The following is a 26,897-nucleotide window of genomic DNA, read 5'->3' as shown; positions in this document are numbered from 1 at the left end:
AATTACTTTACAATAGACCAATTAAGTGCCTAAATTCTGCATTATTCTAGTGGAAACTAGATTAAACTTAGAATGCTTTATTTAAAGTGGACGTTGTGGGCTGCATCAATATTCGGTGTATAATTTAATAAGAGCGGATACAAGAGGTTCCTAATATCCAAGTGTCTGAAGGATGTACCCCCCCCCCCCCCCCCCGGGGCCAAAGTAACCCCAATTAGGTTGCATTTTCCAATCTTGAATCGCAGTATGGAAGAGACTAGGATTGGCTGATATAGGCATCATGAACAGTCCTGTAAGTGGTAATATGTAACATATGTTAGCAATGTTGTGTAATTACCCTAATATCGTCTGGTTCTTTTCAGCAAAGATCACATGACCAGATGACTTGGTCACATAGGCAGCATTAGAGGGTATATGGAGCAGCATTTTTTCTACTAAAGGTAAGTATTTTTAGCACTTCCAGTAGCCTGTATTTATCTGACCCAAGAAGGTTGCTAGCATAACTTTGAAAGGAACCTGTGGAGAGACACACTATAAAAGTAGCCTTAGCAGCTTATGATTAAATGATGTGGCTAAACTGCTTAAGTCAGCCGTAGGCTATTTGAATCTCAGCCAATTTATCAGTGACTGGCTGAGATTTGAACTGTGTATGGGTAGGCTGATTGTACCAAAGTTGATCAATCAACTTAGGTACAACCAGCATTTTGAATTTTTAGGATGCGATTATTGCCAGCGGCTATAGCCACTAGCAATAATCACTGTGTTATCCTGGCAGGGAAGGCTCCCTGCGCCACGTCACAACAGAACACAATAAATCCACTAGTGGGATTCCTCATCAACACTGACTGTGTTGTAAGGGAATCGAGGGATTTTCTTTCCAGCAACCCGTGGTTATCCATGTCTGGCTTTAGTCTCCACAATCTGTATGTGGAAAAAATAACGGACTCAGGGTTATGCTATCAGCAAGCTGCTGCAGACAATACTTTAATCATGCTAAATACTAAAAGGCTTGCTTACCATTTGGAATAAGGGCTACTTTACCAGATGCATAGTTATAATTGAGGGCCAATGTATACTTATTTGTAGATGAACCTTCCCTATAGGTGATGTTAAAGCGCAGGAAAAAAATCAGTACTATAGTTACAGTACAGTATAGCTACTTTCTGACCAAAACAGATCTGTACAGCGCTTTGTAGGTACATCCTGCTTGCCGCATCTTCCACAGGAATGACTAGTCCCACAAGGAAGATGCACATGTGGCTGTACATAAAGTTTTTTGAAACTGTTAAACTGGTGGGTTTACTTCCACTTTAAAGAGCTACTTACACCTGTCTATTTAGGGCAATGTGACATAGCCTATCCCCATGCAAAGTATACTCACATTATCTCCTTGCTCCATTGTTGACCTAATGGTTCATGGTTATGAAGGAGCATGTGATCCTACCCATACGATAGTGCTTGGGGCTGAGCACCCAATTATCAGCAACGAATATGGTCACATGGTGGGGGAAAGTAGTGATGTCATCCACTTTGGTCAGCTCTGACACTAGAGCTTACTCTGGGTGGCCTCCAGCAAAGTGGATGGATTATAAGAAATAATAAAGGGGCAGTGATGTCAGGATTGACTCCAGCAATGAGGAGGTGGTGAGGGGATGTGTATCAGTGAGTATACCCTGGTGAGGGTTGGCTTATCAGCAGACACGGTCACTCTTCCCTGAATGGGCAAATGATGGTATCTCTTAAAGTACCTAACAAGCCTATTATTGTAGATCTTTTAAATGAAACCTAATAGAGCAATGTGGGATTATGATGATGCTTACAGCAGCCAATCAAATTTTTACTGTCTTTTTTTTTTTCTTTTAACACAAGCAAGAAGAGCATGATATCCAATTGGTTGATACAAGCAACACCTACCATAAGTTCTATTAGATCACCCCCGATGTATAAAGTACTGCTGATGACCCACTTGGGCACAAAAAAAAAAAAAAGGCAGCATCAGCGTTCCAGTTTTAAGTTGCCCGTGACTACTCATTTACAGATACCTTTTTTTCTAGAAAATATGGCATTAACTATCAATTATATATTTTAAAAGTATATATATCTCCTCAGTATACAAATACATTCATTGAACAAAATCCTGTAACATAAGAGTGGTTTTAGCTTATTATCACTACTTTGAATGCACCATCAATACAAACTGCAGCTTTATAAAACAAAATCAGGATATTTTTATGCAAAAGGCTCAAAATAAACATGTCATTTTAAAGAGGCAGATAAAAAAAAAAAAAGTTAACCCTGATCGCTCTTTTTTGATTTTTTTTCCTGGCTACAAAGCCAACAAATAAAAATAATATTAATATTTTCTTGTTTATTTTATTGAAAAAATATATATATCTCTTTTTCATCAGGAAAACAGATCTTGTGCATGTACAAACTCACAAGGAAAAAGTTCTAAACAGCAACCAAAAATATTATATATATATATATATTTATATTTATATATATTTATAAAATAAATGATAAAAAAAATAAAAAAACTAAACAATAACACAGATGCTCAGACTTTTGAGTCCAAGGAATAAAGCAAGTAAAAGTGGTTGTACGATGTGGTGAATTCCAGAAGGTTGTGAGTTTTGCGGCCAATTGATGGTAAAACCGAAACAACTGTGATTTATTTCTTTTTATAAATAAAGTTTATTATAGATCCCACAAGTTCCATTCTAGTCCTAGAGGTCTGTACCCATAATGCTTAGTCTTTTTCTTTTGGGTGGCAGTCTTGGCCTGTTGAAATAAAAGACAAATAGGTCAAATGGCTTGTAATACATGTAGTCATAATACCTAACATGTCAACTAGTTTGGTCCCACCAAAGCAGGGACAAAAGAGAGCACTGTTAGATGACGCACTTAGCAGGACAATAAAATTATTTTGCATTCAATTACATTATTTTTACATAGTTTAACCACTTCCTGTCTGTCCTGTGTTTATAAATGTCCTCGGATGGGAAGTGTAATAGCTCCATCATCGCTGCAGCAATGATCGAGATATATGCTTTAAGGCCCGGCGATTTTGCACAAAGTAAAAGTAATCCGAGAAGCCAACAAGCCGCTGGATTACTTTTACAGGTGGCGGAAGAGGGCCCCAACCTCCTCCTGCCGCCGCCTTTACCAGGTTCTCCGATGTAATCAAAGAGCCCAGTAAGGATGAGACTGGAGACTGGCTGCCTCCAGCTCTAGGCACACAGTGAGAGGAACAGATGTTTCGGTTCTTTGTTTACCTGGCCCCTACCGGCCAGGGAAGCAGCTGATTTAACCGATCTGTGTCTGATCGGCTACATTGGGGGCCGGAGGAGAGAAGTGGGGTCTAATAGACCCCACATCTGTCCATAAAGAGGACCTATCATGGCCCATGTTATTACTAGAGATGTTGTTTATTCCTTATAATAGTAATAAAGTTGAAAAAACTTTGCACTATATGTGAGGATTGTAAAGTCACAACCTGGAGCATGAGACAGGAGAGGAAAGCACCGGCAGCTGATGCAGCAAGGAATAAGGTAGGTGTTATATTTTACTCCTCTACCTCTAGATTTTGTGAGCACTTGCTCTTCGCATTGTGGGGTGGAATGTGGGCACTGTACATCTTTTTTTTTCCCAGGAGTTCTGTTTTGAAGTGATATTAAAGGCAATTTAAAAAACATAACAAACATGTCATACTTATCTGCTCTGTGCAGTTGGTTTTGCATAGAGCAGCCATGATCCTCTGCTTCTCAGGTCCCCTGCTGGCGTTCCTGGCCCCTCCCTCCTGCCAAGTGCCCCCATAGCAAGCAGCTTGCTGTGGGGGCACCCATGCAGGCTCACTTCCATTCACATACAGAGCCACGGCTTGGCCCCCCCCCCCTCCTCCTCTCTCTCTTCACTAGCTGATTGAGAGCAGCATTGGCTCCCGCTGCTGTCTCAGCAAATGAGGAGAAAGTCTCCAGAGAGCTGACACACTCGCGCACCTTGCTGGATCCCGATGGGGCTCTGGTAAGTATTAGCATGCATAGAATGCATGAAGGTAAAAAACCTTGAGCATTTAGAACCACTTCAACCCCTTCACACCTAAGGGTAAAACAAATCTTGGTAATCAATCAGAGGCTAACACAGCGATCAGGTGACCCAGAATCGGGAGTTCCTGGTCCCCATCATTCCTATGGGGGCCCAGGACTCTCAGTGAGACCCCCCGGTCTCTATGCTTGGAGCGCGCTCCAGACAAAAGGGAGATACGCAAACATGTGGCCCCACAGAAAAAGCCCAGTGCAGCGGGGCTGCATATTTGTGTTACGTCAGTGTCAAAGGGTTAATGTAAATTTTTAACTAAGCTATACAGGCTTTGTCTTGGCGAGATTTGACCAATCTTTGGTAGAGAACTCACTGGGTCAAAGATTTTAGTAGCTATTGATTTCCATTACTAGCTGGGAAAAGGAAAGCTGACGTAGAAATTATCATTCTTGCATGATCGCCCAATACCTCAATCATGTGCGATTATGCATGCTACTATAATGGCATAAAGATTAGTCTTGGTAGAGAAAAAAAAAAAAAAATCAGGCAAAGAAGTCAGAAGATGCCACCAACAACAAAAATAGCATGTTTTAGTTATCCAACGTTTAAATCAGAGATTAGTATCTAAATATAGAAGGGTATGATACTGTGACACACATCAAAGAAATGAAAGTTATACACATAAAGCACACAGTGGAGGTGTACAGGAGTGATGCAGGTATACCTAAAAACCATAAACTATCTACAGTTTAATAAATCCTGTAAAAACAGCACATATCATTAAATGGACATGACCTTGCTAAGGAATAACTCTGATGATAGACATTTTTGTACTGTCTATTATCTATAATAGAATTAAAACTTCTAAAAAGTCTACTTTCATGACACCAAAATGTCTATTTCTCAGTTTAATACATAGGTAAAAGAAGACACTATTAATCCATAAAAAACTCTAATCACCTGTGAGATTTCCAGATCCCTCTGTTCCTGTGCTTTGACAAAGAGCACGTGTCTCCTCTACTAATGAACAGCAAGGTCCTTCTTGGCAGTACAGTACCTCCTCTTCATCTTCATCATTACCCTCCATCTCCCAGGAGACATGTCCCACACAGTCCAGGCCACCCTCACAGCCTGGGTCCTCGGGAATGATGGGGATAGGTTGACCAGGCTCACATCCAGCTACTGCAGCAGCAGCAGCTGCCGCTGCAGCCTCTGCCAGGGCGTACTGAATGCTGACTGCATAGTCCTCAGTGTAGCAGCTTCCATGATTTTCCTCATAGAGGCAGCAAGGCCGGGCAGAGTGACCAAGTACTGTCCCTGGATCTGTCCGATGTAAAAGGCTGGAGGTAACACTGTACAGGCCTCCACTGGAGGGCGTGGCAGCTGCTTGCTGAGGTTCTGGACCCATGTACAAGCCTGTGCATTCTGGACTGGGATCCCCAGCTGGCCTCTGATAGCAGCAGGGGCAGCCCTTGTCAGGCCCCCGCCAGTCTCTTCCACCTCCTTGCGAGATGGAGCAAGAGGTATCTGGGACTACCCCAGAAACCAAGGCTGCCCCTCGCCTTTCCAGTGAAGAATTGCTGCTGTAATTCATCTCCAAGCTGCAGCTGGACAGGCGATCCCGGGAGGAAGAATTTGGAAAGGTTTGATGAGGTCTGCAGTCCACTCTACCTCTTCCAGGTCCTGTTCCAGCTTCCCCCCCAAAACCTGCAGCCTCCCCTCCTCCAGTCCTTGCAGGGCTGCGACTCCTGTATACATAAGGGTCAAAGTCACTACTAAGAGAGCTTCGAAAGGTTGAGCAGCTACCATATACTCCCTGGTTGCTAGCCTCCGTGCAGTCCAGCATGGAGTCATTAGATGATGCATGCCCCTGGGCAGAGCTTGCACTGGAATTGGAGCTACTGTCACTGCATGGAACATCAGCCAAATAGCCACTGCATACAGAACGATGTTGATGCTGGCTGTGTAGGTAGCAGCTCCCACCAGCCGAATGTGGTGCCATGTGGATCATGGCAGGTGCAGGCTGGTATAGCAAGTTAGTACCTGTCTGAAAGGGATGGTTTATGCCCTTTTCTACTCCTCGAGAGTTCTGACTACCCCCTGTGGTTTCCTGGTGGTGTGGGTAGCTCAGACCCTGGAAGTAGTAGTGCTGATACATGGTCTCATATTGAGAATAACAAGTGGCAGTATTAAAACCTCTCCCACTATATTTAGAACGGCGGAAGCCATGGCTAGCCTGTGGGGCTGAAAAAGGAGGGTGCTCCAGGTCACAATGATGTCCTGTAGATGACTGATCCAGTGATACAGGTCTGTATCCTGCCAGAAAAGCAGGTGTCCGGGCAGGGCATAGCTCAGGCTCCATTGGGCGTTCCACAGTAAGTACCGTGATGGGATTGCCATGTGGGCCCATGCTGGTGCGAGTTGGGTATGCAGAAATGGGTCCAGTCCTCTGCACGCGCCCTGGATAATGAACTGGTAGAATAACTCTCTGCTGCTGTTGATGCCGGCTATGACCGCTTGTACTCTCCACACATATGGCACCATGACCTCCTTTCTTTTGATCTAAGGAGGAAAAACAAATACATTAACGTATGTCACTTGCATAACACATGTAGAATTATAGAGCACTTGGTAGTAGTCAAGTCTTCTACAGGTTCAGATAACATAGCATTATGCATAACTGTAAAAAAATTATTTATATAGCTAGAACAATGTTTAAAGCTAATTTTAAAAGCTTTTTTTCTTTACATCATTCATTTTATAAGCTTTCTAAAAGCCTGTCCAAGGACTGCAGAGAAAGTCAGCAAATGTAGTAGATTATATTGCATCCTACTAAAATAGCATTTTCATTGTGATTTAGGTTTCCCATTCCTTCTAGATTACTTTAGAAAGTAATCTAAAAGGAATGGGAAACTCAAATCACAACGAAAATCACGAAAATGCTATTTTAGTAGGATGCAATATAATTTCAGAAAAAATTGGATTTTTTACTTACCGTAAAATCCATTTCTCTGATGTTTATTGACGGACACAGCTCCTGATATTCTTAACCATTGGGTTATAATGCCCCCTACAGTAGTAGGACACTACCGTAGGCAGAAATGCCCATGGGCAGTCCCAGAGGGTATACTCCCTCTCTCTGCTATAGGCACTCAGTTTAGTTACAAGCAGTGTCAGGAGAATTACAACTCCACAGAGGGGTGGGTGCTGTGTCCGTCAAAGAACATCAGAGAAATGGATTTTACGGTAAGTCAAAAATCCCATTTTCTCTTTCGTTCATTGACGGACACAGCTCAAGATATTCTTAACCGTTGGGACGTCCCAAAGCAATATAAACACGAGGGGTGGGAACAGCAAAAAAGAAATTCCCAAGGCTAAACTATAGCCAACCAGGTAAACAGGAGCTCAACCAAACCAACTGGAGTCCACCTGAAAAAAAAAAAAAAAAATACACCCTCAAAGAGGATCAGGTCCTCTTAAACAGCTGCCTGCAAAACCTTGCAGCCAAAAAAATACACTTTATAGAACCTTGTGAAAGTGTGCACCGACGACCAGGTGGCCGCCTTGCAAACCTGCGTCACAGACGACTGATGACGGAAGGCCCAGGAGGCACTAAACCCCCCCCCCCCTGTAGAGTGCATCTTGACAGGGAAAGGAGGAACCGGACCCCTGATAGAATAGGCCTGAATCACCATCTGACTGGTTTACCTGGAAAATGGTCGCAGAGGAAACGGACAACCCTTTACAAGGTCCATCCAGGAGCACAAAGAGTCGGACTTCCTTAAAGACTCCGTAGCTTAAAGACTCCATAGCTGCCAGGTACACCCTAATTGCCTGGACCACATACTGGGAGACAGGGAAGGCAACACAATGTCTTCATTCAAATGAAAAAAAGCTTTGGAAGGAACGACGGACAGGGGCGAAAAACCACCTTATCCCTGTGAATCACTAGGTAAGGTGAACGACAGATAACACCAGTTCCGACACCCTGCACGCAGAGGTGATAGCCACTAAAAAGGCCACCTTCTGGGATAGTGTAAGCAGGGGAATCTCCCAAAGGTTCTCAAGGGAAGGCTTCTGGTGAACCGAAAGCACCAAATTGAGATCCCAAAGCAGCAACAGAGCCCGCACTGGTGGAACCAATGTCAGACACCCTGAGGAAAGATACGCACCATGTGTGGCCAACGGTCATTGGAAGAAGACTGCCAAAGCCGACACCTGGCCCTTGATGGTACTCAAGGCCAATTTCTGTTCAACTCCCCGTTGAAGGAAGGTCAAGATCCGAGCCACGAGAAGGAACAAGGATGAATCCCAAGAGATTCACACCACGCAATGTATGTCTTCCAAATACGATGGTAGATCTTCCTAGAAGTAGATTTCCTAGTTTTCAACAGGGTAGGAATCACTGACTCCGATAAACCCCTATCCTTCGCATCTGGCGTTCAACAGCCAACTTATCGACTGTAAAGCAGGATGGAAGATCAATCCTTGAGACAGCAGATCCTCCCTGAGAGGAAGCTTCCAAGGAACGTCGGCAACCAGCCACACCAGATCGAAGTACCAAGCCCAGGGCCAATAAAATGACCAGAATCCCTTCTGCCTCGATCCTGCGGAGAAGTCTTGGCAGAAGCTTGAGAGGAGGGAAGGCGTAAATGAGAGAGAGAGAGAGAGACTCCCACTCTAAGCTATAGGCACTCCGTTTTGTTACAAGCAGTGTCAGACGAAAGCCAGCTCCACAGAGGGGTGGGTGCTGTGTCCATGATCATCAGAGAAATGGATTTTACAGTAAGTCAAAAATCCCATTTTCTCTTTCGTTCACTGATGGACACAACTCCTTATCTTCTTGACCATTGGGACGTCCCAAAGCAGTGTCAAACATGAGGGGTGAGAACAGCAAGAAAAAATTCCCAAATCTAAACCGTAGCCAACCAGATATCATGGAGCTCAACCATAAACAACTGGAGCTCACCTGAAAAAAAAAAAAAAAAAAAAACAACACACCTTCAAAGAGGACCAGGTCCTCTAAACAGCAGCCTGCAAAATCGGGCGGCCAAAAGAAGCATTTGCAGATGCCAACACATCCACTTTATACATTTTTTAAAAAATGTGCACAGACGACCAGGTGGCCGCCTTGCCAACCTGAATCACTGACGCCTCATGACGGAAGGCCCAGGAAGCACTAAGCGCCCGAGTAGAGTGCACCGTAACAGGGAAAGGAGGAACCTGATCTTTAATTGAATAGGTCTGAACCACCGTCTGTCCTAACCATCTGGAAATGGTCGCAGCAGAAGGGACAACCCTTTCCAAGGTCCGTCCACGAGTACAAATAATGAGTCTGACTTCCTAAAAGACTCCATAGCTGCCAGGTACACTCTAAGTGCCCGAACCACATCCAGGAAATACAAGGCAATTTCCTTAGGATGTTCAGGTCTGGGACACAGAGAAGGCAACATATCTTCATTCAAATGCAAAGCAGAGACGAACAGGTGGCCGTGTTGCAAACCTGCGTCACTGACGCCTAATGACGGAAAGCCCAGGAGGAACTAAGCGCCCTAGTAGAGTGCGCCTTGACAGGGAAAGCAGGAACCTGAACCCTAATGGAATAGGCCTAAACCACCGTCTGTCTGATCCATCTGGAAATGGTCGCAGAGGAAGCGGACAACTGTTTTGGAGGTCCGTCCGTGAGCACAAATAGAGAGTCTGACTTCCTGAAAGACTCCGTAGCTGCCAGGTATGCCCTAATTGCCCGGACCACATCTAAGGCATGCAAGGAAATTTCCTTTGCATGTTTAGGCCTGGTACACAGGGAAGGCAACACAATGTCTTCATTCAAATGAAAATCAGGGACAACCTTTGGAAGGAATGAAGGACAGGGACGAAGAACCACCTTATTTCTGTGAACCACCAGATAAGGTGAATGACAAGACAACGCCCGCAGCTCCAACACCCTGCGCGCAGAAGTTATAGCCACCCAAAAGGCCATCTTCTGGGACAACGTAAGCAGGGAACAAATATTTTTACGAATATTTTCTAATGGAGGTTTCTGGAGAACAAACAGCACCAAACTGAGGTCCCACGGCGGCAACGTAGACCGTACTAGAGGAGCCAAGTGTAGAACTCCCTGGAGAAAAGTACGCACCAAGGCATGTGTTGCCAATGGACATTGAAAGAAAACCTCCAAGGCTGAAACCTGGCACTTGATGGTACTCAAGGCCAGGCACTGCTCAACCCCCCATTGGAGGAAAGCGAAGATCCGAGCCACTGAATAGGAGTGAGGGTGAACCCCAAGAGACTCACGCCACGCAATATATATCTTCCAAGTACGATGGTAGATCTTCCTAGAAGCAGATTTTCTAGCCTTTAACAGTGTAGGAATCCCCAATTCAGACAAGCCTCCATCCTTCAGCACCTGGCTTTCAACAGCCGAGCCGTTAAAGCCAGCAACTGTAAAGCAGGATGGAAGATTGGCCCTTGGGACAGCAGATCTTTCCTGAGAGGAAATCTCCAAGAAACATCAGCGACCAGTGGTACCAGATCGGTAGACTAATACCGGCAAGGCCAGTCTGAAGCCACTAGAATGACCAGAATCCCTTCTGCCTCAATCCTGCGCAGAAGTCTTGGCAGAGGTTGATGCGCAGAAGTCTTGGCAGAGGTTGACAGGGGGGGGGGGCATAAATCAGACGATACTTACCCCAAGGAGCCACTAGTGCGTCTGTGGCGTCGGGCAGAGAATCCCGAGACCATGCCACAAACCTCTGTACCTTCCTGTTGAGGCAAGAGGCCAACACAGTTCCACCTCAGTATTACCCACTGGAGACACAACTGATGAAACACCTCCGAATGAAGTGACCATTCACCCTGGTCCAGCGCCTGTCAACTGAGGTAATCCGCCTGCCAATTTTCCAGCCCTAGAATGTGTACAGCAGAGAGGGCTGGAACGAAGTGTTCTGCCCTGTCCGATTGAATCCCTAACCGGACACCCCTGAAGACGATTTGTCCAATGATCCAGACAAGGTCTGATCGCTCAGAGTGCCAGTACACTGAGTCCAGAGTCCAGACCCCTGAGCACAATCTGTGCCGAGAACGCCTCTCCCCCCGGACAGGCTGGCATTCTTAGTGACCACCGTCCAGTACAGGGGGAGAAAAGATTTGCACAGTTGAAGTGCTGGAGAACGAAGCCACCAGCTCAGGGATCCTCTCGTACCCCGCCTCAACAGGATCAGATTGTCTAGAGACTGTGGATCCTTGTCCCATTTGACAAAAAATCTTTATTTTTTATTGATCTCTTGTGGAACTGTGCAAACGGAACTGCTCAGCACCTGCATGCAAGTCCTAAGATATGACCGTCTGCTGCACAACAGCAACAATTGCATCCTGCAGTTTCTGGAGTTTTGTCCAGAGTCAGACCCAGATAGTCCAACTTGGTGGACGGAACCAGAGCAGACTTCTGGAGGTTCAGAATCCAACCAAACTGCCTCAGAGTTTGCAGAGTAATCTCCAACTGTATCAGAGCAGTTGGAGACTCCACTCACAGAATATGGTCGAGGTACCCCAGTACCGTGATCCCCCGCTGACGCAACAATGCTATCACCAGGGACAACACTTTTGTGAAGACCCTAGGAGCGGAGGCGAGACCAAAAGGGTAACGCCACAAACTGATAATGCTCCTCGCCCACGGCAAAGCAGAGGAAGCGCTAGTGACCGACACATATTGGAATGTAAAGGTGGGTGTCCTTGATGTCGATAGAAGCTAGAAAATCCCCTGATGTAGGGACACCACTACCGTGCGAATGGACTCTATTCGGAACTTTTGTACCCGCACAAAGCAGTTTAGCACCTTGAGGTCCAGGATTGGACATACCTTGCCATCCTTCCTAGAGGAAGCACAGCCCCAAAGAGACCCCATAAGTGGTCTGGGGAAAAATGCAGACTGGAGGGAAAGAACCTTTCTGGAGGATGAGGCCAAAACTCGATCTGTAGTCGGACCAAATGACTTTGTGGACCCACTTGTCCTGAACCAGGGAGGTCCACGGGTCCGGATACCAGCAAAGACGTCCCCTCACCCCAGATACGGGTAAGGGCGCCCTTTCATGCAGAGGAAGTCTTTTCCGCAGGTCTGAAAGAGCCCGCTTGTGGCTTGTCAGACCAGGTCCGCTTGGAACCTCCGGTGAAGGCCCTGAAGGGCTTTGATCCCTTGTCTTGAGACCCTGAGGGACGAAAAAGCCTCTAATGAGTGGCCCACATCTGGGCCATTCTTTACATGCTGAAGAAGAGTACTCTTCCCCCCCTGTGAGACCCTTAATTATGTCATCCAGGGAAGCTCAAAACAGGCGATCCCCCACAAAAGGAAGATCAGAAAAGGCCTCCTTAGAAGTCTGGGCCCCAGACCGGCATTTCAGCCAAATAATACGCCGAAGGACCACTGCTGATACAGACAGCCTAAATACCAAGGGAGCCGCATCCAAAGAGGCATCACAGACAAACTGCAGCCCCTGGACCAACTGGTCCGCAAAAAGCAGGGGGAGGTTGCTCCCCCTAAAGGCCCCGGCGTAAAAGTTGAGCCCACTCAGTCCGAGTTTGCATCACCAAGGCACTAAAGGTAAATACAGGCCTAAGTGCCAAACTAACCACAGTGAAAATATGGTGGGCCAGAGCCTCCATTCTCCTATCAGTCGGTTCTTTAAAAGTCGGGGACTCCTCAACAGGGATTAAGGTAGATTTATTCAAGCTGGAAACCGGCGGGTCCACTACAGGCTGGACCGTCCATTTTTTAAGCAAGGAATCCTCACAAGGATACTGCATAGCAAAACGCTTAGGGACCACAAGAGTGCATTTTGGACAACCCCACCTAAACAATCAGGGGAGGGCCACTGACTGATCCCACAAAGGGGGACGCCGTCCAAGGGCCCATGAATGGACCACCTACTGGACAAGGAGGTAGCCCACATAACAGGAAATAGCCCCCTCAAAACGGGGCCGCCCGCCGTGATGTGGACGCCCCGGCAGGGTACCCAATGGTCCCGCATCACTAAAAAGGGCAGGTGCCCTACACAATAATGGCGGCATGGCTGCCATCAAAAAATAAACCGCCACCACTTCCAAGGGAGGCGCCAAGCTGGCCGTATGGCCTAGTAGGCTGCAAGCCACGGCTTACATTTTTTGTGGAGGCCCAGCTGCAGGGATCCTATCCAAAGGAAGAGTGGGGGCTTCAGCTAACCCCACTGGGGCTACCAGCCTCCTCAAACGGAGGCGCCCGACTTGGCCGCATGGCCTAGTAGGCCACAAGCCGCTGGCTAAATTTTTGTGGACGCCCATCAGAGCCGACCACCCAGGGGCAGCGGAGGGGAGGCTCTCCGGAGCTGCCCCACATAGCTCCAGACCAGTAGGCCGCAAAGCCACAGCCTAAATTTTTGGCCGGATCAGGCCAAAGCCAGGTCGTATGCGCCCTCGCAATGCGTTTAACTCGCAGGCCAGATCCAGTCCAGTGGGGCTATGTTGCAGCTTTCCTAGCGCACAGCTGAGGCCTGCGCACGCTTGCTGGCTAGACTGGGGGGACCCTCTGAATCTAGATTATCCAGTCCATCGCCCAGTCCGGCAGTTGATAGTAAATTCTCACAGGAACAAAATAACAAAGGTAGGAAAAAAATTTCATTTAAAAAGGAAAAAAAATGCCAGGACTAGAGATCCCATCAAGAAACTAGGTCTTTATTCCTGACTAGGCAGAAAAAAAAACTGATTGCCTATTGCTGAGTGGGAGTATACCTCTTGGGACTGCCCCATAGGCGTAGTCAAGCTTTCTCCTGCCTAGTGTCCTACTCCTGTAGTCCCGTAGCTGTGTCCATCACAGAATGAAAGAGAAATACTGTTAAATCGTAATTTCTCGAATTTTTAAGAAGATGGAAAAAAAATTATACTTATGTGTGGGCACTCTTTAAAGTCAGCATGTTCTAGTTTAGCGGGTCTCAAGCTGAAAAGGAAAAAGCTCTGCTCTCATGGTTCAGTAATGCTTTTATTAAAGTGTCACTAAACCCACATCATAAAAAACTATCAAATGCTATAAAACTTGCTGTTTATACTCGGTCACTATGAGATTCTTTTTCTGTATTTTACAAAAAAAACAGTTGAGCCGGCTTCTCTCTATCGCCCCCCTTCTGTCCATGTCCCCAATTCAGCTAGGGATTTTACAGCTGTTGTGGCAAATCTGCACATGCTCAGTTTTTAGTGAGTTTCTATGCTGAGTATTTCCTCCTATCACTTCCTGAGCAGCCCATGTGACTGTAGAGTCACAGATGTGGGTGTATACACAGCGACAGTGGTAAATTACAGTCCACTCCCTCCCTTCTCCTCCATGCCCACTAACAAGCTAAACACAATGGCTTCACCTCCCTCTTATAAGACACAGGCTGGAGGGGCCTGACTGGCAGAAATCCGCCCACGGCATGTTATTTCCACAAAACAATAAGGTTTCATTTTAAATATATATTTGTATGCCAATTTAACCACTTAAGCCCCAGCCCTATTTCAGACACTTTTTGTTTACAAGTTAAAACCAGTATTTTTTCCTAGAAAACTACTTAGAACCCCCAAACATTATATATATTTTTTTAGCAAAGACTCTGGAAAAAATGTCGGCCATTGCAAAATTTTTTGTCACGCGGTATTTGCGCAGCGGTCTTTAAAACGCAATTTTTTTGGAAAAAATTTGAAAAATCACATTTCACTGCATTTAAAAAATACTAAACAGTAAAGTTAGCCCATTTTTTTTGTATATTGTGAAAGATGATGTCACGCCGAGTAAATAGATACCCAATATGTTACGGTTTAAAATTGCGCCCCCCCCCCCCCCGTGGGAATGGCGACAAACTACGGTCAATAGAGATCTCAATCGGCGACACTTTAAATTTATTTAACGGTTACCAGTTTAGAGTTAGAGTGTAGCTCTTTTTTTTTTAAATTATTGCCCACGCTCTGGCGATCGCGGCGATACCTCACATGTGTGGTTTGAACAGCGATTTCATTCGCGGCTCGACTTGCGTATACGTTTTTTTGTGCGCGAGCTAACTGTGACGGGGGCGGCTAAATTTTTTTTTTCCTAGTTATTTTTTCTTTTTACTTTATTACAGGTTTTTTTTAAAAAAAAAATCTGATCACTTTTATTGCTGTCACAAGCAATGTAAACATCCCTTGTGACACCAATATATAGTGACAGGTACACTTTATGGAGGGATCGAGGGTCTAAAAGACCCTAGACCCCTCCACTACACTTCCATGTATGCAAAACGCCGAAAACTGCGTTTTTGCATACAGCCGTTTTTCAAATTTGCCGCCTTTTGCAGCACAGTAACCCGGAAGTGACGTCATGGACGCCGCCTCCGGGTTATGTCATCGGAGACCCGATCGATGCCGTTTCCGGCATTCATCGGGACTCCATCCAGCCGGCGGACGTGCCGGCTGGGTGCTCGGGGCTCCCGATGGGACGGGAGCCCCGAGCAAAGCCACGGAAAGCGGCGGGAGGGGGGGGCGTCCCCTCCCGCTCACCCAGGTAACGATCGAGCGGCTCCCGAGCCGCATCGGTCGTTACCGACGGAAAGCCGACTGTCGGCTTCAAACCACGGTACCGGGATGATGCCTCTAGCTAGAGGCATCATCCCGGTATAACCCCGCAAAATTACCCGACGTATGGGTACGTTAGTATGCGGTAAGTGGTTAAAACAGTTGATTGATATTATTTATTTTTACTCTGTACTCCAAAGGCTGATTTTTTATTTTGAACATGTGACCAGTAGCAGAGGACTAGACGCTCCTCCTGCTTATGTTTCCCTTCAGAGGCTGGGAAAGAGCTGGGTCACATGACGGCTGTATATCGATTAGGAAAAAGGTACTTAGATTATTTTTTTTCCATTAAAATAATTACAGTGCCATCATTCATATATAGAAATGGAATAGAAATGGAAGGAACAATGTAAATTCAACAGTGTGTTTAGGATCACTTTAATCAATTTCACCCAAACCATAACTTTAGGCTAGGTTCACACATATTGCGGCTGCGGTTTGCAGTCCGGAGCGTTTCTGTTCACCGGTTCAGGTGCATATTTTAACCTGAATTTGCAACTAAACCGGACCCAAAAATGCACAGGACCCTTTTCATAACTGCATTATGGCCGCCCCGAACATGTGTGAACTGGCTCCACTGAAAGCTGGTTAAAAAAAACGCATCCAATTCGCATGTGTGTGAACCCAGCCTTACCAGTATTTTTAGTATAGGGTAGGGAATTTTTCAGAATGCCAGGTCCTGGACAGCCCATTAGCATTATGACCATTCAACATAAAGAGAAGTGAAATATAAGGGTGGCTATTAAAGCCTCCTACAGTAAAAAAATCCTGCATCCCACTCACCTATAATGTTGTGCCTACAATGAGGACAGGTGTGGTTCTGTAAAAGCCAGGGGTCCACACACCTCTTGTGAAACCGATGTGTGCAAGGAATGACTCTCAGCTCCTGCAGCAGACATAGGAGAACAAACACTTTTTTAAGAATTAAAAAAAAAGGAGTTATTTTGTTTCTGACACACAAGGGCCAGTAGGTGGTATGAGCATTACATTCAACTTCATGTCATAGTATCTACTAAGCCAACCATATCAGCATAAATACACACCACTAACCTAAATTGAAAAGCCAGTTAAATACAAGATGAAAATGCTATTCTGTCCAATGTTTTTTATATAAAACTACGGTATTAATAACACCTGAATGTCGCTCATTCAGACTGGGAGAAGGAGGCATAGACTTCTCAGTCAAGGTACACTGACATCATTCTAAGATTATGATTAGATGTACTGGGGTGGAAAGCACAACCTTATCTGCATGCTGATATATTTTATTATTGCCCAATTACAGGCTGGGGTGAGTCCATGACAAGTCTCCACTGCTCATCTCTGTGTATTTTGCAGAAAGATTTAGGAATGGGCTTAAGAAGTTAATAAAAGTGGCTGGATCACAATAGCAACTAAATAGAAGTAAATAATCCTTTGCAGGTAAAACATCTCCAATATCTGCATTTCATCTTTGCCTTCCAGGCAAACGCCTAAATACAGATAACCAAGTGTAACTAAAGCCAAATTTTTAGTTTTGGATAAAGTAAGGAAGGATTATCAATCCTATCTATTTTTTTCCTGTTGGAGACATTCACCCTCTTTAGTTGTCCTAGTTATCACCCTTGAGTTTTCTCCAAAAGAGGAATGGAAGGGAGATCTATCAATGGGATACCTGAAAGGGTAGTTCCCTCACTTTGGAGGTATTCCCACCTCCCTCTTACTTCCTGATGAGTCTACAGGACAGGAAGTGAAAGGAATCTCTGAAAGGGGACATAGATGGTAAAAAAAAAAAAAAAACCTGGCAGGAGTTTTACCATTGACCATGAACACTTCTGGATTAGAACTGGAGTGCCCCAGACATGCCTTATTTGAAGAGGTAATCATTTTGTTTATTGGCTGGTAATAAAAATAACATATGCATGAGTCCACTCAGGACATTAGTGGGCCTGGGACAAGGATATCATTATTCAGCTCTTCTATTAAGTTTTATTAGCGAACTATAACATTTATATCTTGAATGAGGAAGTAAAATTATTCTCTGAGCAATGTGAAGGTTAAAATAAGACTAAAATGTGTAAAATTTGAATCCTTTCTTTTTGACAACAAAAGATCACTTATTCGATCTGGTGCCCCATCGTATGCAAACAGTTTACACCCTACTTGTCGGACTGAATGAAACAAAGTGATGAAAGTCCCATGTCTTGGTGGGCCTGGAATAAAACACCTATTGCAGCTTTAGACAAACAGTCTTGACTTGAACTTTCATTAATAAATATATCATTTATATCTATTACCTCTCCATCTATGTATTTTTCTAAGCAAATGGCGCAGTCAGAGGTGGAACTGCTACTAAGTGTGTCAAGGCCACCACAGCTCCCTTCTCGGTGCACTTTGCCCTTTGCTTTGAATTTTCTGGTCTCCATTTTTTCCAGTGCCTGAACAGCCATCCTGTTCATGGAGTTCTGAAAGAGAAGAACATTAAGATCACACACATGAAATAGAGCAATATCACAAGCACTGGTCACAACCAAATAATCCTCTTATAAAGAACACGACATTCCCACTTAAATGGAGTGATTTTATCTAAAATATCATTTAATTTGTTTCTTTGATCATTTTTATTAGTTTCTAAGGGCCCTTATATTAAAACAATGTTTTTAAGTTAGATTGGAATTCTTTTATAAAAGCTACAGTGGGATCTACAATCATTGCTCTTTGTAGTGACTATTCCAACATTTCATCAGCTACAGTAGAGCTGCATGATTAATCATTAAGATCGCAATCTCGATTCGACCCCCCAAACTATCTTATTCAGGCATTTCTATGGTTCAGCCAATTATATTTTAAAGGACAGGAGAGAAACCGATGATAAACAAATTTGGTGTAGCGCTTTACATAAATGAAAAAAAGTCCATGTGTTAGATAAAGTCCTATGTGTAACCAACTCCCGTGAACGGACGATCTTTCTTTGTTCAAAAGCCCACTGTGACAGTACAATGTGTCAAAACAGTGTCAAAAAGAGTGAATAAGACCCCGTTCACACTGGGGCGACACTACTTGCCGGGGCGACCTCACAGGTCACGGTGCGCAGCTCGCACCGCGACCTCGGAGCGGCCGGCACGGACTTCATATCATTGAAGTCAATGCAGGTCGCTCCAGGTCGCCCCAAAGAAGCTCCGGACCCTTTTTCTAAGTCGGAGCGACTTGTGTCGCTCCTATTAGAACGGGTCCACAGCTACTCTATGGCAGGCGACCTGTCAGGCGACCAGGTCGCCTGACAGGTCGCCCCAGTGTGAACGGAGTCTAATCTACAGCATTCAATTATAAACACTTGTACCCAGAATCGTGATCTTTATTAGAAGCAAAAAAAAAAAAAAAATTGTGATTCTCATTTTATCCAGAATCGTGCAGCTCTAAGCTACAGTAGACGCCAAGCAGTTTTTCTTTTCTAAGCAAAGTATACATCAGTAGGCAGCAGCATTAATAAGTGCAGTCCGCTATTCCATGTCACTGCATTATACAATAACTGAAGGAGATATCTGGTATGAAGCATGCACTGGATCTAGAAAATGCTTTGATATGTAACAGTTAGTACCAGAAGCAGACTCCTGGGGACCATCATGGCAGCAGGAGCATTAATTGGAAACTACTTCATCAAAAGGGGAAAAAAAAAAAAGAATCAGATGCAAAACCTTTGAATAAAAGTGAAAAATAAAGATCAATTTGTCCCACTTCATAGGAAGAAAGGGAACAGCAACTTTGGTCATTTGGTGTTTGAAGGTTAAAAGAGCTTAAGCATATGGTAAACTTCTAAAAGTCCTATGTGCACTTTTCTCATGCTATCAGGAAAGATCAAACATTTGCTGATCCTGCAAGAAAATCTTGAAAACTTCTAGTGCTCTCTGTTTCCACTGTTATCCTAGGGTGATAATGCTGATCTCTGGTAGATAGCATAAGGTGAGTGAGCTAAATTAATGTAGACATCTCAGCTGAGGATTGGAAATCTATTACATTTTTGCTATTTATTCATACCTGACTTCTTCTCTGCTTTAATTTGATCTTGATGAGAAGAATAAGGCAGACCAGGGACACCACGACAAAAAAGGCCAGAAATATACCCATGTCGAAATATTCAGTAGGTTGCTGAAGAAACAAAAAGAAAATCAGTAAAAAATACTTTGAACCCCCTGATCCCCCTATTTTTGTGGGAGTACTCTGAGGCTGTATGTTCTGTTATTTTTAATTGAACACTGCAAATAACACTACTAAAAAAATCAAAGAAAACCAAGCATACATTTGTAACAAAACTATAAAGAAGAAAAAAAAAAAAAAAAAGGGATTGGTCAACTCAAAACTATTCATGAACATTGAAGGAGATGATCCGCTCCACCAATGTTATAAGCTTCAGGGGAGCGGCAGAGGAAGCCAGCCTAGCCTCTGAAGCAGGTTTGTGTTCATCACGAACCTCCAATTCGAAGTGTTCTGTTTTATATATATTTTTTAATTACAGGTACTTTTTTACAGCTGTCAATTCATGTGGTGCTTTACACATATATATTGCACATTCACATCAGTCCCTGCCTTCAAGGACCTTTCAATCTAAGATCCCTAACTCACATTCATACATACAGAACATATACCAATGCAAACTTAGACAGGAGCCAGTTAACCTACCAGCATGTCTTTGGAGTGTGAAAGGAAACTGAATTACCCGGAGGAAACCCACGCAGGCTCGGGGAAAACATGCAAACTGCAGGCAGGTAGTGCGGTGGTTGGGATTCAAACTAGTGCTGCTGGGTAAAAGTGCTAACCACTTAGCGGCAGGTGAATATAAGCCCCTCATCAAAAAAATGCAAAATGTAAACATTCATTTATCAGATCCAGGTTGCACTCAAAGCAGATTGCCAAAAGGACAGCTCTAGGAGCCCACAACTATGGACATACAAGAAAATGTCCTCCTATCAGAAATTCTATTGTCATTTTTCTTTCTTTTTGGACACTATACTTCAGCCCCAGTATCAAGGCAAACTAAAAAAAAATCCCACCAGTATGAAATGTGCTATGGGGCAAGCTGATGTGTAAAAGTTCTAACTGTAGGCAGAATTTTTTAGATCCTGTGATGTTGGGAAGCTATGAAATCATACTGGAGTAATTGTGAATGTCCTGTTGGGAGGTGGTATGGAGTATGTACCACTAATGGCTGTGATAATTGCAATACCTTCAGATTTAAAGGTCTGTTGATACATAATCATGCCCTTAAAATAACCTCCAAGTTTTGTCCACACCTGCAATATGTCATAGCATGCTTGTCATGCTGCTTATTTGTCAATGTATTTTTGCTCCACTGAGGGCCCTGCAGGTCGTACAGGCCATGAGCTCCGTGATCCCACTACATTCAATGTAAACCAAAAACAAATAAAAAACCAGAGCCCTCAAAGGTTATAGTTATTTTTCCCCAATCATTAAGTGCCGGTTCACACTAACGCGGCACGACTTCGGGGGCGACCTGTGAAGTCGCGTGCACCGCGACTTCGGCGTGACTTGCACGGACTTCATATAATGAATGTCTATGCAAGTCGCACCAGGTCGCCCCGAAGTAGTACAGGAACCTTTTCCAAGTCGAAACGACTTGTGTCGCTCCTATTAGAACGGTTCCTGCAGCACACAATGGACCGCGATTTGTCAGGCTGACAAGTCGCCTGACAAGTCGCGGTAGTGTGAATGAAAACTTACACAAAAGTAAAGTATCGACTTTAGGAGGACTGACTATTAACAAATACATGCAAGAGCCCTCACCCGAGGAGGCCGGTGCTGAATCCTCGCTCTGGCACCTTTTTGCTTGTTGACAATGTTCATGAGTTTAATAGCGTCCATTCCTTTCATGTACACAACTGGCCTTTTTAATGGGTCCTCTAAACCTTGATTCAGCTGCAAAATTAGAAAAAATGTTTGCTAAAACTATAGTTGAACAAAACAACTCCTCTTAAAAAGTCAATAAAGTAAAGACAGAATATGCTTTAAAATATATTTACTAACTGGCTTCATATAGAAAGGAAGGAAGAACAAAAAAAGTACATGTTCCTGAAAGTTGCCTAAAGTCAGCCATAGACAGTTTTGAATCTCGGCTGGTTCAGCAGGACCTGGCTGAGATTTGAACCATGTACATGTGGCAAAAGGTCGAAAAGTTCAAGGGGGCCGAATACTTTGCGAAAGTATTCGGCCCCCTTGAACTTTTTGACCTTTTGCCACATTTCAGGCTTTAAACATAAAGATATAAAACTAATTTTTTGTGAAGAGTCAACAAGTGGGACACAATCATGAAGTGGAACGAAATTTATTGGATATTTCAAACTTTAACAAAAACTGAAAAATTGGGCGTGCAAAATTATTCAGCCCCCTTAAGTTTTTTTTTTTTTTTTTTTTTATTCAAATATTTATTGTTTTTCCAATACATTACATATTATATACATAAAATACAAAAATCTTCCAACACTCTCCCGGCCTCCCCCCCCTTGCCCCACCTCCTTTGGAAGGACGAACAAATTCTGCAACATGTTCGCCCCACATACAATACCCCACAGTGCAGTGAAACATACTTAAATAAATACGGTGCTAAACTTCATCCCACTACCACATCCCCTCCCCTCATTGCGTATCTCTCATCGTGTCCAAAATCTACGTGCTAAAATAAAAAAAAAAAGTGTAATTGAGAGTTTCCTTCCCTTCAGTTCCTCAAATGTGCGAGGAAGATTTAACGTGCACAAAAAAGAAAAATTCCCAATGTAAGAAATTGGGTATAATAGAAGTGCCCCTTCTCCTCTCGGAGGAGAGAGAAAAAAAAAAAAAATAGAGAAAAAAAAAAGGGGAGAAGACCCCCCCCTTGCCCCACCTCCTGTGACACGCGTGCAAATTCAAGCCCCCTTAAGTTAACACTTTGTAGCGCCCCCTTTTTGCTGCGATTACAGCTGTAAGTCGCTTGGGGTATGTCTCTATCAGTTTTGCACATCGAGAGACTGAAATTTTTGCCCATTCCTCCTTGCAAAACAGCTTGAGCTTAGGGAGGTTGGATGGAGAGCGTTTGTGAAAAGCAGTTTCAGTTCTTTCCACAGATTCTCGATTGGATTCAGGTCTGGACTTTGACTTGGCCATTCAAACACCTGGATATGTTTATTTGTGAACCATTCCATTTTAGATTTTGCTTTACGTTTTGGATCATTGTCTTGTTGGAAGACAAATCTCCGTCCCAGTCTCAGGTCTTTTGCAGACTCCATCAGGTTTTCTTCCAGAATGGCCCTGTATTTGGCCCCATCCACCTTCCCATCAATTTTAACCATCTTCCCTGTCCCTGCTGAAGAAAAGCAGGCCCAAACCATGATGCTGCCACCACCATGTTTGACAGTGGGGATGGTGTGTTCAGGGTGATGAGCTGTGTTGCTTTTACGCCAAACATAATGTTTTGCATTGTTGCCAAAAAGTTCGATTTTGGTTTCATCTGACCAGAGCACCTTCTTCCACGTTTGGTGTGTCTCCCAGGTGGCTTGTGGCAAACTTTAAACAACACTTTTTATGGATATCTTTAAGAAATGACTTTCTTCTTGCCACTCTTCCATAAAGGCCAGATTTGTGCAGTATACGACTGATTGTTGTCCTATGGACAGTCTCCCACCTCAGCTGTAGATCTCTGCAGTTCATCCAGAGTGATCATGGGCCTCTTGGCTGCATCTCTGATCAGTCTTCTCCTTGTATGAGCTGAAAGTGTAGAGGGACGGCCAGGTCTTCGTAGATTTGCAGTTGTCTGATACTCGTTCCATTTCAATATTATCGCACAGTGCTCCTTGGGATGTTTAAAGCTTGGGAAATCTTTTTGTATCCAAATCCGGCTTTAAACTTCTCCACAACAGTATCTCGAACCTGCCTGGTGTGTTCCTTGTTATTCATGATGCTCTCTGCGCTTTAAACGGACCTCTGAGACTATCACAGTGCAGGTGCATTTATACGAAGAACTGGATTACACATAGGTGGATTCTATTTATCACCATTAGTCATTTAGGTCAACATTGGATCATTCAGAGATCCTCACTGAACTTCTGGAGAGAGTTTGCTGCACTGAAAGTAAAGGGCCTGAATAATTTTGCACGCCCAATTTTTCAGTTTTTTATTTGTTAACAGTTTGAAATATCCGCTAAATTTCGTTCCACTTCATGATTGTGTCCCACTTGTTGATTCTTCACAAAAAAATTACAGTTTTATATCTTTATGTTTGAAGTAAGTGCCAATATGCCTTCTGCAAAAGTGCTTCTGCTAGCATCACTCTCCAGGCTGCTATAAAGTGCACTTGGTAGAGCCGGAGACGGAAGCCGGCACTACAGAGGCAGCCCCGACTTATGCGGCTCCTGTTCCCTCTGCGGCTGCCTGCTTCCTCTGCTGCAGGTGTTAGTTTCATGCCCTCTGATGCTCTGGGATGGGGATGTGGGGACAGTCCGCACCGGGTGCCACACAGGGGGGGGGGGGGGGTGTCAGCAGGGAGCACCAGGGTGACACCCAGGGCCGGCCGCCGGACTGCCTCCACTGCTCACTGACACAGGAGAGCGGAGCAGGAGGCACTGAAGCAGAACGGAAGAGAGAGAGAGAAAATCACCAGCACTGAATAGACAGTGGGAGGAACTGCAGGAGTTAACTTTCTAAGTTAATGAGCAGGTGATTGGTTGCTAGGACGCCCTAGCATTCAATCACCCGCTGTTAACTAGTAAAGTTACCTCCGGCAGTTCCCGCTGTTTATTCATCACTGGTGATTCTCTCTCTCTCCCATTCAGCTTCAGTGCCTCCTGCTCCGCTCGCCTCCTAATAAGGTAGGAAGGGGATAGCTGGGGGGGGGGGCTTTTGCTGTGCAATATAAAGGGTTAAAGGGTTCCATTGTGGGGGGGGGGGGCTGTATAATGTAAAGGACTCCAAGGGGGGGGCGGGAGCTGTGTAATGTAAACAGCTCCATGGGGGGGGGGGAGCTGTGTAATGTAAAGGGTTCCATAGGGGGCAGAGGTGGGAGGGGAGCTGTGTAATGGGAGCTGTGCAATGTAAAGAGGTTTATGGGGGGGAGCTGTGCAATGTAAAGGGGCCATGGGGGGGGGGGCTGTCCAATGTAAAATGGTTCAGAGGTGTGGGGGGGGGGGGAGGGACTGTGTAATGTAAAGGGATCCTGAGGTGTGGGGGGGCTGTGTAATGTAAAGGGGTCAATAGGTGTGGGGGGGGCTTTGTAATGTAAAGGGGTCCAGAGGTGCAGCGGCTGTGAATTGTGAAGGGGTCCAGATGTATGGGGGTTGTGCAATGTGAAGGGGTCCAGAGGTACTGGGGCTGATTATTGTGAAGGGGTCCAGAAGTACGGAGGCTGTGAATTGTAGCGGGGTCCATGTAATGGGAAAAAATGGGAATGCTTTAGGAACATATTAAACAAATGCATCCTGCAGTGCATTCCTATGGGAAATAAATTTAGAAGAGACAAGGCCAAACCTGGCTGGCTAAACCGTAATGTTAAAAAACTTATAAGGGGAAAAAAAATGGCCTTCAAGAAATATAAATCAGAAGGCACAGTATCGGCTTTCGAGCAATACAAGGAGGCAAATAAAAGTAAATACGAAATCAAAATGGCTAAAATCAACTTTGAGAGACAAATAGCGGAGGATAGTAAAAAGAACCCAAAGAAATTCTTTAAATATATCAACAGCAAAAAAGGTAGGGCAGAGCATATTGCACACATAATTAACGATGATGGGAGGATGGTTACAGAGGACACTGAAAAAGCAACCGTGCTGAATGCTTTTTTCTCGTCGGTCTTTACACAGGAAACGGAGGGGTACACTGACCATGACTGTATGGTCAGTAGTATTACACAGGACTTGCCACTATGGCTAACAGAGGGTGAAATCAGGGAAAGGCTGGATAAACTTAACACAAACAAATCACCAGGCCCGGATGGCGTACATCCGAGAGTACTCAATTAACTCAGTAAGGTTATATCTAGATCACGGTTCCTGATCTTTGCTGATAGTATTATGACAGGAAATGTACCAGGGTATTGGAGGAAAGCGAACGTGATACCGATATTCAAAAAAGGGCAGAGGCATGTCCCGGGTAATTATAGGCCTAGAAAAAAAGCTATTCAGTCGTAAAGAGTGCATGAGGACTCGAGGACATACAATGCGATTAGAGGAGAAGCGTTTTAACCTCAGGCAACGTGGGGGGTTCTTTACTGTTAGAGCTACAAGATTGTGGAATTCTCTACCACAAGAGGTGGTTTCTGCGGGTAGTATGGTGGCTTTCAAAAGACTCTTAGACGTACATCTCAAGGATCAGAACATTCAGGGGTATGTGAGATGACTACAGCCACACACACCTACACAGGTTGAACTGGATGGACTATTGTCTTTATTCAACCTCACCTACTATGTAACTATGTAATGTAAAGGGCTCCAGAGGTACATGGGCTGTGTAATGTAGAGGGGTCCAGGGGTACATGAGCTGTGTAATGTAGAGTGGTCCAGAGGTACATGGGCTGTGTAATGTAGAGTGGTCCAGAGGTACATGGGCTGTGTAATGTAAAGGGGGTCTTCCTACATTTTACCTGCAGTCCTATAGATTTCTATCTGAAAGCGCACCAAAAGTCCCACATGCTGCATCTTTGATGGACTTTCAGAAAACAGGAAAATCATTTTTTTTTGGAGGGGGGGGGGGGGGGAGTTAGTGACACCATGGTTTACTGCGCCAGGTGACACCAACCCCAGTGACACCACTGACAGTAGCACTTAGTAGGTGTGCCACTGCCAGTTACAAGTTATTTCTGTCGGGCGCCTCAGGTGAGTCGGCGCCATTTTTCCAAAGGAGGAGGGGCCTGGCCACCGGAGGGAGCAGAGGGAGGAGGATTCTTCGGGTTCCGGGCCGCAGTGCGCAGGGGCGCTACATGTGACGTCACTTGACAACACGTTGATGTGCGATGCTTCGCCTGCCCGAATGGGGTGGTTGCCAGATATAGGATCCGCCCCGGGTGCCAAACGCTCTAGGTATGCCCCTGACAATAGGATAACTACTCAAAAACAAACCAAAAAAGCATTTATACAGCAGCAGTACAACATACCTGTTCCACAGCATCAGGATTATCCGAGACGTCAAATATAACAGCTGTAGCACCTCTCTGAACGGCTCGCTTTGCCTGTAATACAGACAGAAAGATTATAGAATACAAATGTCATGAATAAAGGCAGATATATCTGACG

The 26,897-nt window shown here is 44.7% G+C and overlaps 1 protein-coding gene across 1 annotated transcript in view; it reads right to left on the bottom strand.

Moving 5' to 3' along the window:
• Positions 1 to 2,299: 2,299 nt before the first annotated feature.
• Positions 2,300 to 26,897, bottom strand: part of ZNRF3 (zinc and ring finger 3) — a 238,633-nt gene continuing 214,035 nt past the window's right edge. The window contains exons 3-9 of the mRNA XM_082266009.1: positions 26,759 to 26,833; positions 21,430 to 21,561; positions 19,666 to 19,776; positions 17,928 to 18,095; positions 16,435 to 16,537; positions 4,999 to 6,600; positions 2,300 to 2,781 (exon numbers count right to left, since the gene is read on the bottom strand). Of these exons, the coding sequence (XP_082122135.1) occupies positions 2,750 to 2,781; positions 4,999 to 6,600; positions 16,435 to 16,537; positions 17,928 to 18,095; positions 19,666 to 19,776; positions 21,430 to 21,561; positions 26,759 to 26,833 (2,223 nt within the window). The 3' untranslated portion in view covers positions 2,300 to 2,749. The remainder of the gene's footprint in view (positions 2,782 to 4,998; positions 6,601 to 16,434; positions 16,538 to 17,927; positions 18,096 to 19,665; positions 19,777 to 21,429; positions 21,562 to 26,758; positions 26,834 to 26,897) is intronic.

Source organism: Pelophylax lessonae, assembly GCF_965119305.1.
Source record: "Pelophylax lessonae genome assembly, chromosome: 1".
In the NCBI taxonomy this organism is placed as follows: Eukaryota; Metazoa; Chordata; class Amphibia; order Anura; family Ranidae; genus Pelophylax; species Pelophylax lessonae.
This window is presented reverse-complemented; position numbering and strand designations above follow the sequence as displayed.